General features: G+C 55.0%; 2 protein-coding genes across 2 annotated transcripts in view; both read right to left on the reverse strand.

The window, feature by feature from the left end:
- The window catches only part of SLC35B2 (solute carrier family 35 member B2), a 126,980-nt gene that overhangs the window by 26,455 nt on the left and 83,362 nt on the right, over window positions 1-17,163 (reverse strand). The gene's annotated exons all lie outside the window — the stretch shown is intronic.
- Window positions 10,295-17,089, reverse strand: MRPL14 (mitochondrial ribosomal protein L14). The gene is made up of 4 exons (XM_084283847.1): window positions 17,011-17,089; window positions 16,543-16,669; window positions 12,520-12,613; window positions 10,295-10,931 (listed from the first exon to the last, which is right to left on the reverse strand). Exons 2-4 carry the CDS (start codon window positions 16,661-16,663, stop codon window positions 10,568-10,570), a joined length of 579 nt encoding a protein of 192 aa, XP_084139973.1. The 5' UTR covers window positions 16,664-16,669; window positions 17,011-17,089; the 3' UTR covers window positions 10,295-10,567.

Raw genomic sequence — 17,163 nt, forward strand, 5'->3', positions numbered from 1 at the left:
TGAGCATTTTTGTACTTGAAGGTATCCCGAGGTACAGCCAAAGCTGTCCCTGGAGGAAATTTTACACCCCCGTGATGCAGAGAGGATGGGAAAGCAGCGATGGCTCATGGCTGGGGACAGGCAGGGCAGCCCTCTGTGCGCACAGGGGACAGGATCCGGGGTTGTGTGCAGCAGCCGCCTCTGCTCCTCCATCGCGCCCGTCCCACAGCTGTGCCAGCGATGTGCTGCAAATCCCAGCAGCAGCTGGAAGCGACGGGCCCACGCAGCCCCAGGTGATGCCTCGGAGACCCCCAGGAACCTGGAGGCGAAGGGTTTTCCTCTCCTCATCTCACAGCACCGAGCACTCCTCACCCCCGGCTCCTCGAGCAGCGAAGGGCAGGCGCTTTCTGAGCGGTTTCTGAGCGGGTTTCTCTCCCGGTTTTCCGCACCGAGGGGGGCTTGTGATGCAGGTGGGAAGCTGGGGGCGAGCAGGATGGGGTCTGTGAGCACCTCCAGGGCCTGAGGCAGCAGCTGCAGGGCAGGGGGATGTTCCTGGGAGAGGCAGGGCACAGAACTGTGCCCCGTGGCCTTGCCAAAACCTCCCCGAGGGGTGCACGGGGAGCACCCTAGCAGTCCCCTGGTGCAAAACCCTTGGGGTTGGGCTCAGCTTGAGCGAGGCTCCTGGGGGGCCGGCTGGGACCCCAGGGCTGCCCCCCAGGGCGCAGGGGTGCAGGCCAGGAGGTGCCAGAGGCACGGTGGCATCTCGGCGAGGACACCTTAAAGTGGAGGCCCGCGGGCTGCCTCCCGCCGCCCGCCTGCTCCTCCATGCTCCTCGCTGGGAAGCAGCTGACTCGGGGCGGCTGCCAGCGCTGCTGGCTGCTGGATCCGGCCGCTGCAACGTGCAGCCTGACATGTAAACCGGGCAGGCCTATGCTAATGGCTGGGGGAGGGCGCCTGGCGCAGGGGCGAGGGGGAACGGAGGTGGAGGCCGGAGCCCAGCCAGCAAATTCCCCCCCCCCCCCCCTCCTTCCCTCTTTCCCTCCCTCCATCACCACCTCCCCACATCCATCTGCCTCCCCTCCTCCTCCTCCTCCTCCTCCTCCTCCTCCTCCTCCTGCTTTTTCCTCCATTCATAAAATCCGGGCGGCACTGCCATCTACCGTAGCGTGTGACGGCCACCCCGCTCGGCCTGCGGGCAGCCTGGGAACCCCGCAGCCCCTACGGACCCCAGCCCGCTCCCCGCAAGCCCCCATCCCCACAGTGCCCCGAGGGGATCTCCAGCCACCCCTCCTCGTGTCCCCCAGAGAGCCAGGGGCATCCCAAAGGGCACAAAGTTGGGATTTCTCCACCTATCCATCCATCTATCTACCTATCCACCTATCCATCCATCCATCCATCCATCCATCCATCCATCCATCCATCCATCCGTCCATCCATCCATCCATCCATCCATCCACCCGTCCACCCGTCCATCTGTCCATCCGCCCAGCCCCTCAGGCTTGCCATGGGTGGAGCTGTGGGGTCTCCATGGGGCCGCACGGCCACGCCACCACCCACCAAGCAGTTGGGAGCAATGGGGTGGTGGAATCAGTGATCTGATTCCTCCAACCCGCAGGGAAACCCTCAGCTCGCGATTCCAAGCGCCTCCTGCTAACCACCCAGTCCTCCCCCGAGATGGGGAGATAGGGGAGGTGAAAGCCCAGCGGCTCGTGTACCGAGCACAGGGTCTGAGGCTTTGAGGAAAAGGTGGAAGTAGCACGTGCTGGCCAGGACAGGGGTGGGAGCTGGCCACCAAACATCCCCTGCGCATGGAGAACCCCCCTCCCAGTGCCAATTTGCCCCTCCGTGAGCTCCGTGGTCCGCAGCAGCCTCCCCAGGCCCACCGAGCTCTTTGTTCACCCACGCTCCCCGCCCCGGGCCCGGAGCCAGGGGAGCAGGAGAAGGGGAAGGTGGCGAATTTGGAGCAGCCCAGCGGAGCGACCCCGCACGTGGGTCAGCCTGTGCGGCGCGCGCGCAGGTGGGAGCGCCGGCTCTGCTGGGCTGAATGGGGAGCACTGTCTGAGCATCTCCGCGGGGAAGAGAGGGAGAGGAAGGGAGGGAGAGAGGGGGAGAAGAAAAAAAAAAAAAAATCTGGTGAGTGCAGCGTTTGCAAAATGAGCTGGCGGTAAATAGCTGGAGGACAGACAGCGTCTCGCTACGTGAGGCGCCGCACGGAGAGCTGCACCTGAGCGAGGCTGGGCCGCGGCTCAGCGCCGTGCGGCACCTCCCGATGGGTCCTCCCCGGCTCCCCTGCCTCTGACAGCAAAACCCAGTGGGCAAAAAGGAAAAAAGGGTCCCCCCTGGAAAGGAAAAGGCTGGGAGAGGCAGGGCTGAGCTCGATTCGTGGTCCAGCTCGTGTGTGCCTCCGTTGCGGGAGGCATTCGGCAGCAGCAGCCTCGTGGTGATGGGGGGACCCCCGAGCTTGGCCTCTCCCCGTGCCAGCGAGTGCCGAAGCCTCTTTGTTCCCCTCGCAGGGCAGTGTCCTCCTGCGCTGTGCAGCCGCAGGCTGAGACCCAGCACACCTCGCCTCACCTTGCACAGCAGGCGGGACGCCAAAAAAATAGGGCAGGACCCACGCAGCGCCCGCAAACCGTGGCCCCCACAGGGGAAAGGAGCCGCAGCATCATCCCCGCGCAGCGAGGCGCACCCGCAGGGCTCTAGGTGACCCCAAAAAACCTGGCTCTCTGCCTTTTCCCCAGCTTCCCTGCCCTGCAGAGCGGGGTGTCGCGGTCACCCTGGCGGCCAGGGCCAGCCGGTGCGCGCAGGGGGGACACGCGGGACACGGAGCCACGCGGGGCCGTGGCCGCCTCCTCCGGGCTGGGCGCTGGGGGAGCGCTGCCCGCATAAGGCCGGCATCGCCTGACACCGTGCGGCTGCTGCCTGCCTTGCAGCCGGCCCGGGGAAGCCTCTGGCGAGGAGACACGGCCACGCCGCGCGTGGGGACGCGGGGAGGCGGTGGGGACGCGGGGAGGTGGCTTGGCTCAGCTCCGCGGTTCCCTTGCGGGCTCATAGGGTGCGCCCAGGGGGCTGCCAACCCCTAACCCTGCTTTTACAGCCCCCAGCCGGGGGCTCATCCCGTTCCCGAGCCCCTTGGCGCAGGGGCAGGGACCCCACCGGCTGCTCTCCCCGCACCGGCTCCGGTTTCTCCGAACTGGCTGCGGTTCAGAGAGATTTTGGTGTGATATTCTGCCCCTGCACGTCCCTCTGGCTGGCTGGAGACCAGCGGGGGGGGAACTGAGACGTTCAGCCAGCGCATTTCAAAGAAAGGATTTTAATTAAAAAGATGCCCTGGTCAGCGGGGCACAGGTTTCTCTGGGGATGTGGGGAGTGGCGTAAGGGGAATTTGTGGCTGCCCAGGGTCAGCTCTGGGCTTGAGAGCTTCGCAAGGAAAGCAGGAGGGTGAGGGGGTGCCTGCGGGCACTTCCCATGTGCCCGGTGCTCCATGTGCACCCCCACCATGGGCAGGGTGCTCCTGCAAACATCTACAGTGCCCTGAAAGCCCAGGGGGGTTCCCAAAGCATTTGCTGCTCCCCAAAGCCAGCCCCTCTCAGCAACCTGTCAGGAGGATCTGGGCTTGGGGAGGAACCAGGCTGGGGATGCCCGTGGACTGGGAGGCTTGAAGGAGAGCCAGGCCCTCATGTGCACCCTACAGAGCCAGGTATATTTTGGCCTCTTGGGTGGTTCCTCACCCTCCTGGGGGAGCCGTCACCTTCCCGCGTTCCTGGTACGTTCCCAGGATGCTCCTGAAAAAAAAGATCCCACATTTCAGACAAGGCAAGGGGCGTTGCTCTCCAGAAGAGCCTTGGCCCGTGCCACTGATGGCTGTGAAGGGCCCCGTTTGTGCTCAGTAGCAGCGAGACAGAGGGAGAGCTGTGGAAGGATTCGGCCACCAGGATGGCAGGGGATGGAGGTGGGAAAGCCCTCAGAAACGCCTGGTGAGGTGTGAGGCAGCGAGGAAAGGGTGGGGAGCGGCTACGTGATGCTTCGCAGGGAGAACTGATCTTATTAATAAAAGCTGCTTCTTCCCAGGGTCTTGATAATCTCTCCTGCTGCAGATTATTTACAGCTGTGGAATTTAATACTCCAATGAACAAAGCTCCCCAAAGCGGAGAGCGAGCGGGCTGTTAACCCTTCTGCGCAGCACTGGGCACTTTCGGCTGGGGTTTGACGTCTCAGGGCCTCTGAGCCAGCAGCTGCCACAGCTCTGCACCACATCTCTACACCCTGGTGGCTGGTATCTGGGCCAGGCTGACCACACAGACCTGGCTTCTTGGACAGAGCCGTGCCCAGGGTACGTCTGAGCAGAGCTTCTTGCCATTGAGTTTGCTAGCAAGCAGCATGAGATGCTGTCAACGCACTGAGCGGGGACACCAGCAGGTTTGGAGACCCTCTCTGGCAGGCAGGACACTTCTCTCTCCTCCCTGCCCCTGTGTGTGAGCCACCCGGGAGGGAACTGTCTCCGTGGGTCTGGGTTTGATGCCCCTGAGGTCCCTGTCCTTAGCTCACCTGGCTGCAGGTGAGGTCCCCTCCTCCGCAAGGCAGAGCCTAGGGACATCAAGGGCGAGGTGGCAGACAGGAGAAGCCAGTTAAACCAGCTGTTTGCTACCATGAGCACCACGAAACACAGATTCAGGGCTGCCCAGAGCTGTCTAGGGCCTCCTGGAGGAGGGCCAAGAGCCGAGCGTAAACCTCAGGAAACAAGGGCCGAGATAGCATCTGCCATCCTACCACCTCCTCTCCTCACTTCGTCTGCTCCGCAGAGCAATGGGTTTTGTGCTGTCGGTGAACCCGATCCTTTCCCACCGGCCTCCTGATGGACGGGGATCTCCAGGGAACGCATGGGGTGATCCTGAGCCGAGGTTGGAAGAGGAAGGCAAACACAGATTTGCCTGGAGCAAAGCTCAGCCGCCTGGGCTGCACGCAACCAGAGCAGTGAGCCCTTTAAACCTGAGCGATGCAGCCCATATGGGGAAGCAGAGGAGCCACAGGGGATGACAGGGTCCAACAAGGGTCCTGCCAGAGATTTGGTTCAAACCTGCAGCTTGCCACAGGAGCACCCTGGTACCCAGCCCCATAGCTTGGGGCTTGCATGTTTGTTGTTAAAGAACCACATTACCTGCACAGAGCTTGTAGCCTTCAGACATTTCCCAAGCAAGCTTGTATTTCAGAAACCCAAGTGACAGCCTGCCTGTGGCATCCACACCTCAATAACTGGGCACATCACCTCCCAACCTGCTGGGGAAGGCATGCATACGATTACTGCCATGGAGGTGAGTGTCCAGTTTGCTTCGAGCTGCAGTAACCACTTACTCCTGCTGGAGTCCTGGAGCGATGAGTTCCATGGGGTAACTTGTGCTATGGGTGACAGGAAAAATAAAAAATAAAATAAAATAAAATAAAATAAAATAAAATAAAATAAAATAAAATAAAATAAAATAAAATAAAATAAAATAAAATAAAATAAAATAAAATAAAATAAAATAAAATAAATAAAGCTGATTTTCTTTCCTCTGCCAGCCTTTTTGATAGGATGTCACCTCTACTGCTGTCTCAGACAGGGAGAATGGATGTGCCTGATGTGTTTTCTCCACCTCCTTCTTTTTATCCTTCTATCATGAGCCCTCATTAATCTTCTTTCTCTTCCAAGCTAGACACTCCTGAGCTTTCCAATTCTATTTTCTTGTTAGAGGGTGTATCTGCGAGAGGCATAGGAAAATTCCTGTCATCTACCCCTGACAGCTTCTGAGATAAGCTGACCAGCCCGCCATGCGCTAGTTCATTGAGGCTCCACCGCTGATTTATGCTACAGCATTAAGAACACACTCAGTATCATTCACCACCACATTCCTTACGCTTGAGAAGCTTACATCCAGAAAATGAGTTCGCAAGGCTGCCAGGGTATGTGTCCTGCTCCTGCGCATCCCCCTGCTGCACCCTGTGCCCCCTGCCTATCCCCAGCAGTAGCTGCAGGATATGAACAAACGCAGCCCTGGCTCCTGCTGCCTCCCGGTCCTCTTTGCTCCCCCTGGGTGGCACAGCCACATGCAGAAGAAGAGCAGGAGGTGGCAGCCCTCTCTCTGCTGCTCAGAAGCATCCTCTGCTCGTGCTGGCTGTGGGCATGGAGACCAGACCTGCACCGTGGTGGCAGCTAGGTGGGGACTGAAGCCATGGCCCCCCACGGGACCACTCCAGCACCCACTTCTTGCTCTGGGGCGTGCAACTCACTGCAGTTTCAGGATTTAGCCCCTCTGACGGCTCTCACCCCACCAACCAAGGGCTGGCTACAAGTCCAGCAGCTTGCTTTTGACCAAGGTCCAGCCTCCAGCTGCGTCCCCCTCCTCCCAGCCCCCTAAGTCCCAGCTGCCGTCCCCAGCCCTGCGGCCCATCTACCCCACTGGCACGGGGCCACGAGCCAGGGCCGCCTGTCTCCCAGCCTCTGTCTCCCAGCCTCTGTCTCCAAGCAGATGGAAGACATCAGCTCCCCGCAGCATCCCTCCGCGATAATCTGTCTCGCCTGCTTCCTTTCGGGACACCCCTTCTCATGGCCAGCTAATCCCCCGTGTTTGCCTGTCTCCTTCCAGGCCCTGCAGCTCGACAGAGAGCCCTGTCCCACATCTTTTCTGGGCGAGCATCTCCTCAGAAACCATCTCTCTCTACCCATGCAGGACACCCCAAGAAGACCACTGTCCCCCACCTCCCACCGAAGGACATCTGGGCACTAAATCCTGGCCATCACCCAGGGAACAGGCACCCTTGGGGGAGCTGAATCCGATGCAAACCCCACATCTGAGCACATGGGCAGGGCTGGCCAGGGAGGCACATCGGTCACAGCAATGTCCTAGGGGTAAAAAAAAAAAAAAAAAAAAAAAAAAAAAAAAAAAAAAAAAGAAAAGAAAAAGGGCCCTGGGAGGCCTCTGGCTCCTGGCTTCCCTTTCTCTCTGCAGCGGCTCGCAGCTCCCCCAGAGGCTGATCAGGAGATGAGAGACTGCCTCCTCAGCACCATCCCCTGCTGGGCACTTTTCCCATATAAAACCCTTTTAATGGCAGAATAATAAGCATAAACAGGGAGCAGGGAAGGAGAAGACCACCGGCCACCTTCAGGGAAAGGCCCTGCAGGGATTGCTACCCCCAGAGGCGATCAGATTGATTTCCCAGCAGGGTGGAAGCTGAAGGAAAGCCTCCCCTCACAGGGCTCCTCGGGCTGGCCACCAGAGGAAGGATGCCGCAAGATGGAGCCCACAAAGCCCCGCAGAGGCTCGGCATGGCCTGAGTTGAGCATGGGGCAGGCCACACGGCCCCAGCAAGCCAGTGCCACACAAAATGGAGAGCCCCTTAGTGAGAAGGTGCCACAGGCGAGCGCCTGGAGGTTGCCAAGCACAGGCCTGTCACCGCAGGCCTGCTGAGGCCATCGCTGTCCCGTCAGGAAAAGAGGGGTACAAGCTGCAGGAGCTGCCCTGCGGGATGTGCTTGGCTTAGCTGTCTGCACGGCTGCTCATTAAGTCCCCAAGTGAAGGATTTAGCTCCACATTATCACTTGATTTCCGAATAAAGCGCCTCTCCGCGCTTTAATCTCAAGTCTGCTCCACTGGCTTGCCCGCTTCCTCTGGTGCCCTCTCCCCATGGGCTTTTCCCCTGTGAAATGCTGGGAAGTTATTAGCAAATATTCTGGGAAATATTTAATATCCAAACAGCAGGGTCCGTGCATCCCATGAGGGACTAGTAGTCCTTACATCTAGGATAAGAAAAACAAGAATTGTGTGTAGGCCCCTGGGTCCTATCGGGAGACTGCTTCAAGGCTGGAGTCATTGCTAAGAAAAAAAAATAATAAAAAATAAATAAACAAGCAAAGAAAACCCACAGTAAAATAGCCCTTTAGGTGAGCTACAAACAGGGTGAGCTGGAACCACAGGTATTGGGGCGAACCTCTCTTCCACTTTGTGGCGGCCTTTGCACAGAAACTGAACACCCGGCACAAGTGGCATTGGAAAGTAGATTATTCAGCCTTAAGTGAACTGAGGCAATTTTCCTTTTCTCAAAGAAAGGATTGTGGGGAGATCTATTCCCCCTCTTGTTAACTGTCTTGTGGTTTGCTTTTAAAAATACGAAGGTATTTGTTTGCGTGGTCGTTGGGGTTGGGGGACTTTCAAAGTCAAGGAAGGTTTTCTAAAGGAAAAATGCAGAGCTGCTAAGTTTCCTAAATATGCATAAACACATACACTTCTTTTATTTTTTCCATTCCTTAGCTGAACTTTGGTAGATTTATCACCCTGCAGCTGTGCCCAGTAGCATGTCTGCCCCTATAAAGTTTCTCAGTTGCCAGAATGGGCCCTGTGTGCCCAGCGCTCCCCGGAGCCACTTGGCCCTGAGATGCGCCTGGACCGATTTTGCTCCCAAAGCCAAAGCCACGCTTTTCCAGGTGGCTTTGTGTTGGGAATTCCTAAGTATTTCTGACATTTCTGACAGCAGCAGGTTCACATGCATCCTCAGGAATTTAGAGGAATCTTAGGCAGATGGTGAACTTTTTTTTTAAGTTTGACTCCGTTGTACTTCACAGCACCCCTGTAAAATCACACAGGTAACAGCCGGACACAAAGACAGCTCCGGCTGCTCACTGAACCAGGGCAGGACCACAACCTGAGCACCTTTAGGGAGTCCTGTATTTGCAGGGGGAAGACTTCAACGCCCAGGCTTGCAGAGCACCTCTCCGAAGCCCCAGCCGCAGGGAGCCACTAGATGGCCGGCGTGCACGCCCAGGGATGCTCAGCCAGCAATTGCAGCTTCTTCTAGGAAATAAAAGGGGGGAACCCAGCCATGCTCAATTCGTTCACTGCCACGCCTCGCAGAGCAGCCTCCACGTCACCTCCCAGCACAGAAAGTCTCTCCTTGAAAGCGACTGTGCTCAGACAGACTGGAAAGACTGACATCAGCCGGGCGAGCATCTGCTGTGTCAAGCAGGCGGGCGGAGGGCTCACTGATAATGCCTGCAGGGCCTAGGAGGGTTGGGAGCAGCACATCCAGCATTCACTGGCCCACAGACAGCAGCAGACAAACAGTGTGCTGCAAGCAGCAGGCAATTTTGTTTTCTGCACTGAACTGAGCAGCCCGTAGGCTCGGGTCCCTCCAGTTCACAGGGAAGCTGTGCTGAGGAGAACAGTGCCACTACTTGCAGGTTAAAGCTAAATTTAAATACAAAGCATTGTCCTGTCTGCATTGCCTGAAGTAATGGAGTAGGAGGAGGTGCAGGGCTCTCATTTTTCTTGGACGATTTGGTTTTGACAGGGACAGCAGGGAGCACAGGGCAAACAGACCTGCCAGGAGTCCAAATCTGGCGTAGTTCAGCACTGCCGTCTCCAGATCCTTTCCTGCTGCTGAAGCCAAAGCCACGCTGATGAAGAGCTCCTCAGCACTATGGGAAGGGGAGGACAAGGCACAGGCAGCTGCCACAGCCATCAGATCCGTGAAGAGCAGGCTCGGGGGACTGAAGGAAGGCGGCCTCCTGCCAGCTGCATCCCCCGTGCCCCCGTCCCCAGCACTGCCATTTCCAGGAGTGCTCCCACGTCCCTTTACCCATCGCAAGCACCAAGTTGCTCTGCTTGGCTCCATATAAAGGAAGCTCTGTGGCTCTGGGCCTACAGTTAGCACTGAAAGCAACCCAGCAGCACTTTCCCATTGCTGTGCCTGAGCTGAGGAGGCACTTGTGGACAACGGCTGGTCTCTCCAACCAGCACACGCTGCCTGTTGGCAGTAGGTAACAGGCTAGCCTAGGTTCCCTGATGTGGTCCCAAAAAGCAGTCCAAAAGGAAGTTTCTTCCTAGGGAGGTTTCAGCCTGAGCACAACCCTTGTGCTGTCCAGAGAAGACAAAGTTATTTTCCTGAGGTTGATCCAGTGGAAAGCATAGGCTTCATCTCAAACCTATCACTTTCCCTTTTCCCTCCCACCTCCTCTTCCCCATCTCTGGCATATCCCATTCAACCACCCACCAGTGAAGTTGTAGGCCATCATGCTTTCCCAGTTCCAATATTTCCTACAGACTTTTTCTCCTAGGCAAAGATGTGGAAACAAAACCTTTTACTGAATGTGCTCAAAGCACCAATAGTTCACCATACTGCTGTCACCTCTCCTACTCCATTCGATGTGAAGCCATTTTGTAGACCCCAAAGCCACCCCGCCAGGGACTGGGCTTCGTGCCCTGCTCCAGCAGAACTGTGAGTGGCAGAAACAGGAAAAAGAAAACATAAGAAGTACAACACAAGGATTTTCATGTTCTCACTTTAATGGTTAGAGTCCAAAGTAACACCACCAGAACAGTGAGAGTGAATGAGCATTTCCCAAACATACTGCAGACATTTCCATGAAACAAATCACCCATCTTTGGGAGAAAAACAAGGTATTTCAATACTTAAATTAGTTGTTTGCAATTCACAAACAGGTGATGAACCTCAGCTTTTTCACACTTCACCTTTTTAGGTGAAAGACCCAGGAACAGCTGCAGAATTAAAAAACCTGAATGGGATCGCCAGAAATGTTTCTTTGGAAAATGAAAGAACCTCACACAAAGTTGCGGGCAATGGCCAATACTTTGGAGAACTCTCCTTTCTGTCGCAGGGTATATGGTATGGGCGTTTTTATTCTAGTCCCTATCGGATTTCCATTGTCCTCTATGAGTACCACATTGTTAGAATCAAACCTAGGCGTCATGTGAGGGCCAGGCATCTTGTGCCCTACAATCAAAGCCTTCTTCTTCTCTCCTTTGATAGCCAGAAGAATCTTGTCTCCTACTTTGCCAACTCCAGTCTTGTTATACACGTGGATACATTTTGGTGGCCGGTGGTACGGCGTGTTCCCCAAGGCGCTGTTGTCCACCACTCGCACACGAGTAAGTTTCTGTATTGCTCGGCATGCCGCGGTGATACTGGGAAAAAACAGGAAAGAATGAGAGAGAGACCTCCCCAATAACCCTTGGGGAGCAAGGGCAAACCCAGCAGCAGGATCTTGTCACTGCACAAACCACTCAGAAGACGCCAGCAACATATACATACCACACGGGTGACACATCTACTGCATTCAGTGCGCTCTCTGAAAGCCAGATGCTACTTTGAGCTTTGCACACTCTTCACTAAATGTCAAACATAAAACAACCGTTCTACTCTGAAACATGACTAAAAGATGGCTTGCATTTACTGTTGTGTTGTTTGTTGTTTTTTTTTTTTAGCAACTGTGGGTGATTCAGTTCAATTTACAAGCAAAAAAAAAAAAAAAAAAAGCGATTGCTTCTGCCAGAAACAGCCCAGAGGAAGCTAAGATTCAAGACGAGCTCTTTCCATCTTGTAGACACTCCCCAGCAGTAAGGACTTTTCTGACTAATCTTTTCAGTGAAGTCTATGAGGTGCTCTCACCTTATTCTGCGCGCAGTGAGACCTCTGAGGTCCTGCTGTGGCTGTGCTAAGCTGCTGCCAATTAGAATCTAAGAGATCCTCACCTTCCCCATGTGGGAGGCACCCAGAGAGCAGCAGTATCTTCTCTATCTGCTTGCAACATGCGATTATCGGGAGCGAGGAATAACAGGAACACACTAAACGGTACCAAGTCGGTAGATCTGATTTTGAGTACGCCTGGGAGCAGCAGGGATAAGCTGAGAAATAATTCAACCTCCCTTCCAGGAGCAGCTATTCTTTTATCGCACTTCATGCTCCGCTTGCCAGGCTGTGGCTGCATAGCAGGGAAGGCAGGAGGAAGCTGGAAAGGGACACGAGTGCTGCTGCAGGAAGGAGAAGGGGAAATCTAGGCAGGATCAAAGCTACAAAGCAGCAGTAGCTCCTGGGACTACAACAAAACCCGGCCCTGGGCACTCTCTTAATCCCCTTTCTAGACCACAGTCACAGGAACGACTATTCTCACCCTGCAGACTGAAGCCCTTCAGGGAGCTAAATGCTGGAGTGTACTGCAGGATGAGGGTCTAGTTTTTGTGCAAGGCACTGGAGAACAGAAGTAAATGAATTTAACGAGTTTTGAATGCACTGAGCCTGGAACAAGCACCTAAAGAAAAATAGCAAAATGGACGGTGTTAAGGTACAAGGAAATCATTTCTCAGGTTATTCTTGTTCTAAAGAGCAGAAATGATAAACTCGGGAGGAATTTTAAACACGTAATTGGCTTGACATCAGCAGGGGCTGGCTGTTGCTTTTTTGCACTTGGCTGAGAAACACGAGCACTTTTATCTTCTGCTTGCAGGCCTCTGCATCACCATCTAAGGCCTGAAAACCTCCTTCCCAGCACAGGAAAAATGCAGAATTCAGACCGTGTTCTGTCTGCCAGGAACCTGCATCTGTTGTTGTGTTTGGGCTCACTTCACAACCTGCGAAGAGACATCTGTGCTATTTTTTGACTATATTATCCTTTTTAAACTAGAAATACTCTGTGTTCTTCTTGATCTACTTCATGGCATCTCGTTCAGTCAGGGAACTCTCCCAAGGAAACAAAAGCAGGATTTGAAAAATTACCTGAAGTGACGCTGGCTGACTGCGCTCCTTAGGTGGGTTAAGGAAAAACCCAGCTGCCTGTTCAAGAGGGCCATTTGGATTCTGGCAACACGACCTGTGGAAGAAATAAGAGAATTACGAATCCTGGAAATGGCACAGTGTTCGTTTCACTTCCTTTTCCGCATGGGAATGTCACACTAGAGTCTCAGCAACTCTTCAGACGTTGCAATCCACAGCCCACAGCGCGCTAACAGCATCATTAGCGTGCCACAAAGCAGAGCAAGAGCCTCTGCCAGGTTCAGCAGACAATAATTCGGATGCTTAGACCATGAAGCTGGGTTAGTAACCCCATACTGCAGTCTTCTGTGCCCAGGGATGAAGATCCTTCTGTGCACTGCGAAGCAGGTTAACAACAAACGTGTTTGAGCATTCTGGATGTGAACAGCTTCTAGTTTAGAGACCGGAGTGACCAGCAAAAGCTACCAACGTTACCTATAAAAAAGGTAAAAAGCCAGAGACACCCTGCAGAGCGGCACCAGAGCTTACACAAGCAAGATGCTCGACGAGCAAGGTGTTCAGCAGCCTTGTTTAGAGCCTGCCCAGGAGGAAGAGCTCCCCGTGCCTTTACGGTGCCCACGCAGCCCCAGGCAGCAGCGCCCTGGCTGCAGCAGAACTGGGTTACAGGGCTCACCTCCGCCCGTACCGCACCCTCCTCCCTAACTGCATCCCGAGCTGCTCCCTAACCTCATTCTGTCAGACTGATGGGGAGCAGCCTGCACGCTCAGCGCTCAGTCACTGCGGCTTATCTGAGCCCAGATCACTTTGCCAGGCAGACCCAGGCAGGGGGAGGAAACAGCCTGGATCTGGATCCCGACCTCTTGCAGGCCAGCCCAGGTAGAGCTGCGACTATCTCTGTGGCTGCAGCTGCTGCTGTGACCATGCTTACCTGGCCCTCCACAGCGTAACCAGCACGTGCTCTGCCTCTCTCCTGCTTAAACGTTAAAAACACGTTGACCTCTCGTCTCCCTTTGCCAGTTCGGATGAGCACAGGGCCAAATTCCAGAGCAGCGTGTCGTAAAACAGTTTCCTTATCTTTTAAAATAAAGCCGATCTAACTTCACTGGGGGGAAAAAACAACCACAGAGCCTTGTGAGGGACACAGCCTCAGTTATTCTCACTACAACCGAGCAAAAAAGCCAGGCTACATCTTCACTCTCTCTTTATTCTTTTTATTTTTCCCCAGCGTTTGCAGCTGTCCTACAGAGCACGCATTACCTGAGAGCTGGGCAAGAAGCCCTGGGGATCTGCACCACAGCCACTTTGCAGCAGCGCTCCCTGAGCGAGGCGAGCTTCCTCAGCTACCTGACAAGCCAACTCACCTGTCACCCGGGCAGGTCTGGGACAGAGATCAGCCATAATCAAAGCCTGAGGTCATTTGCTGACAAAGCCACGTTGCTGTGGGGCAGAAAATCTCCGAATGACTCCGAGCTTCTGCTCAGAGATCACCTGCACCGTTCCCTCTCCTGAACGAGACCCCAGAGAGGTTGCATTCGTCGGCAGGGAGGACAGCAGGTCCCCGTTCTGCACTTGGGTGTCCTGTTTCCCTGCGGGAAACTCAACCCCAGGCTGTAATACTGCTCCTAAACCCTCCAGCATCGCAGCGAGGCCTTGCAGCCCTCTAGAACTAGGCAAGCAGCAGCGAGTCGGCCACTCTGTTGTCACTGATGGATGCTTTTTGGGGAGCCCATCGTGCCCCCAGCCTCCATTCCCCATGGTCACCTCACCACCCGGTCCCGGGAGGAGCCAGGGTTTGTTTCTACCCTGTGGCAGCAGTGAAGGTTCGAAGGAAGTTACAGAGCTACGGGCAGAAGCAGCAGCATCAGCACGAAGTGTCCGAGGACTGTTTATTTTTCCACATGACTCAGAACCCCCTCACTGCTAGGAATTATTCCTCGGCGCATTAAGATGTGTCACCGGCTGAGAAACTCTGTACGGGTGACTGTTTGGGATGAAGCATCCTGCTAGGAGCTGAGTAAACAGGGAGGACGTTTGCAATTTGCAGGAAGGTTCGGGGCGGAAGGAAGGGAAGAATGCATCTGCGGCACCGAGCACAACATGCAAGGGTGCAAGGGGCTTTGTGAGCAGTGAATCACACCTGCAGCTATTGTAACAGGCCGGCTCCCCTTCCAGAAACGAGCAGATGATGGTTTGGCTCTGCTTCCAGGCTCTCCTCGGCCAGACACAGCTCTGCCTTGGTGGTCCCGTGGCTGTGAGCAGGCAATTGATATCCTCTGCCCTCTGTTTCCCCCTGCAGTGAGGAGCTAGCACCAAACCAAGCTCTGAAGGGCACTGAAGTCATTCACTCTGCCACAACGCGTGTGCCACACGAGCTCTCAGTTACAGAGAGGAAAGCCCTGCAGCTGCCTCGCACCAGCGGGTCTGAACCAGGCTCTGCAAGGAGGCTGCGCTCAGCCCGTGCTCCCTGGGTTTGCTTCCAAAGGCGGCTCTCCTGGGGGGTTTCGGTGGATGGCAAGGGCATCCCCACAACCTTCAAGCACAGGAAGATTTGGAGGAATTCCCACTTAGTCACCTCCACGCTCCTCGCCGCGGAATTACCTTGCTGGGACTGCAGGAGGTCGCCTAGCCCAACCTCCTGCTCAGGCAGGATTAGCTTCGGAGCTGTTCACGCTAGGCAAGAGCGGCGTTACGCAGCACCTCGCTTCCAGGAGCAGTTAGAGGGACCTAACTTCTTGAGAGCCGAACCTGGCTTTGCTTCTCTCCGCCCCACGTACCGGTTAAAAGTTCGCACAGACGTCAGAGCAAGATTCAGAAAGGGCTGAGGAATTGGCGCATCCAATATTCACCGAGGTGACACAATTTCTACTTCGCTGGGTCCAAACACGCAGTAATCCCTACAGCAAACATTCCCTTCTCGAGGGCCCTTCAGCATTACCCCACTTGGTGCAACAGGCTCGCATCAAGTCCGGACACCACTCAACAAAGAAACTCTTCACCAGTTTCAAACCCCTGCTGGTTGTTTACCCACTGCACCACTTTCAAGTGCCGTACTAAAGCGACCAACTTCACCGTTTTCCCAGGAGATTAAAGGAGTGATTTCTATTTACTGCAAGGCTGCAGTGGCTTTTGAAAGGAGAATTCTGGAAAACTTCATCCCAGGTAACTGGAGCAGGCCAGACGCACCATTTTCGAAATCCACATGCAAACACGAGAGCAGACCTCTTCAGGGAGACCACAGGAAGCAAGAACACCTTCCAGATACTGCCTCTGAACCCACGTCGGGGCACGAAACGCCAAGAAAGGAGTCCCGTGTCCCCACAGCGCACATGTCCATCGCTTCCCTTGTGCTGGCTCCAGCACGTGTGTCAACCAGGAACTGTTTTCAGCAGGATCAGCACCCCGAGCAGCCTCATCGCACAGCCGCACGAACGCTGGACCGAGGGGATGTGGCAAAACACAAGACTGGGATTTCTCCCTTGTCTGGCGACCCTGACGTGCGTTGGCTCCAAGTGAGAACATCTCAAGAGAAACACCGGGAGACGCGGACAAGCAAAGACTCTTCCACTTCAGCAAAAAACGCCGATGTGCTTCACAACAGCACTCGGTATGAACCTGCACTATCAGCACGCTCACGGCAGCACTGCAAAGATCTGTCTGAACACCTGATGAAATAGTGAAGTGGCTCTGACCAAGCTTTTCATCAACGGTGCATAGCCTGAAACCCAGTCGGGATGTCGTTCTTACCTCGCCTGCATCCTAGAATAAAAGTACTTTTAAATAGTGCTATTAGCCGGCGAGCCAGTATCGCTTTCCTTTTACATGAGAAGTTGTGGCAATGGCACTTGCTCCCTGGTCCCAAACCAAGATCTGTAGTTCTGCCGCCGTTCGGTAATTTCTGTTCCTTCCTTCTGCTGGGAACTCATCCACACCAACTGGCCACAGGGAAAACCAGCGGTTGTGCTGAGGCCGAGCAGCCAGCGCCCGCTGTCAAACGCACCAAATGAAAGAGGAAGAAATACTCCTCACCTTCGGAGCAGCGATTTGAGCTGAAGAGCGCAAGAGCGGGAGCCCACGTGCCCTTTATTCTTCTCAGAGACCGAAATAGGCCTGCCCTGGGCACCGCAAGGATGTGAACTGTATCTGTCATCCATCACTAAAACACGGGAAATAAATCAAGGCAAGGCCCACCACGCAAACACCTCACCCCAGCTCTGGCGCTGGGGGGTTATTTATAGGATGTCTGCCAGGGTGAGCTGCGAGAGCCAGCTGGGAGCTACGGGGCTCGGTCCATCCACGGCCCTCCTCATAGAGGAAGCGATGTGATTAAGGGCTTGGGCGTGTTAAAAATACACAAGATATTCATTACCCAGGCATAATTGGTTGTGCATTAATGACAGGCAGAAAGGCCAAGATTCGCAGAGGAATTAAGGCTTCTCGGGCTCCGTTTATGAATAGGATTAGCTATTAAACAGGGCATTTATTGATCCACGTTACCAACGGCAGCTCATTACAGGTATGTCTGTTAACAGCTCGCAAGGGCAACACACTGACCCCGTTCCCGCAGCCAGGAAGGGCAGGTAAAGAAGGGCTGGACACCTGCAAGGGAAAACTTACTGTTGATACATTAAGGGCCCGGGAGTCCCAAAA

This window comes from Netta rufina (genome assembly GCF_964035555.1).
Source record: "Netta rufina genome assembly, chromosome: 3".
Lineage (NCBI taxonomy): Eukaryota > Metazoa > Chordata > Aves > Anseriformes > Anatidae > Netta > Netta rufina.

Coding starts and splice junctions, on each gene's coding strand:
- MRPL14 (XM_084283847.1), bottom strand. CDS start 16,663: ATGACAGATACAGTTCACATCCTTGCGGTGCCCAGGGCAGGCCTATTT. Junction 12,614..16,542: donor CTCAAATCGCTGCTCCGAAG/GTGAGGAGTATT, acceptor TTTCTTCCACAG/GTCGTGTTGCCAGAATCCAA. Junction 10,932..12,519: donor GTCAGCCAGCGTCACTTCAG/GTAATTTTTCAA, acceptor GTTTTTTCCCAG/TATCACCGCGGCATGCCGAG.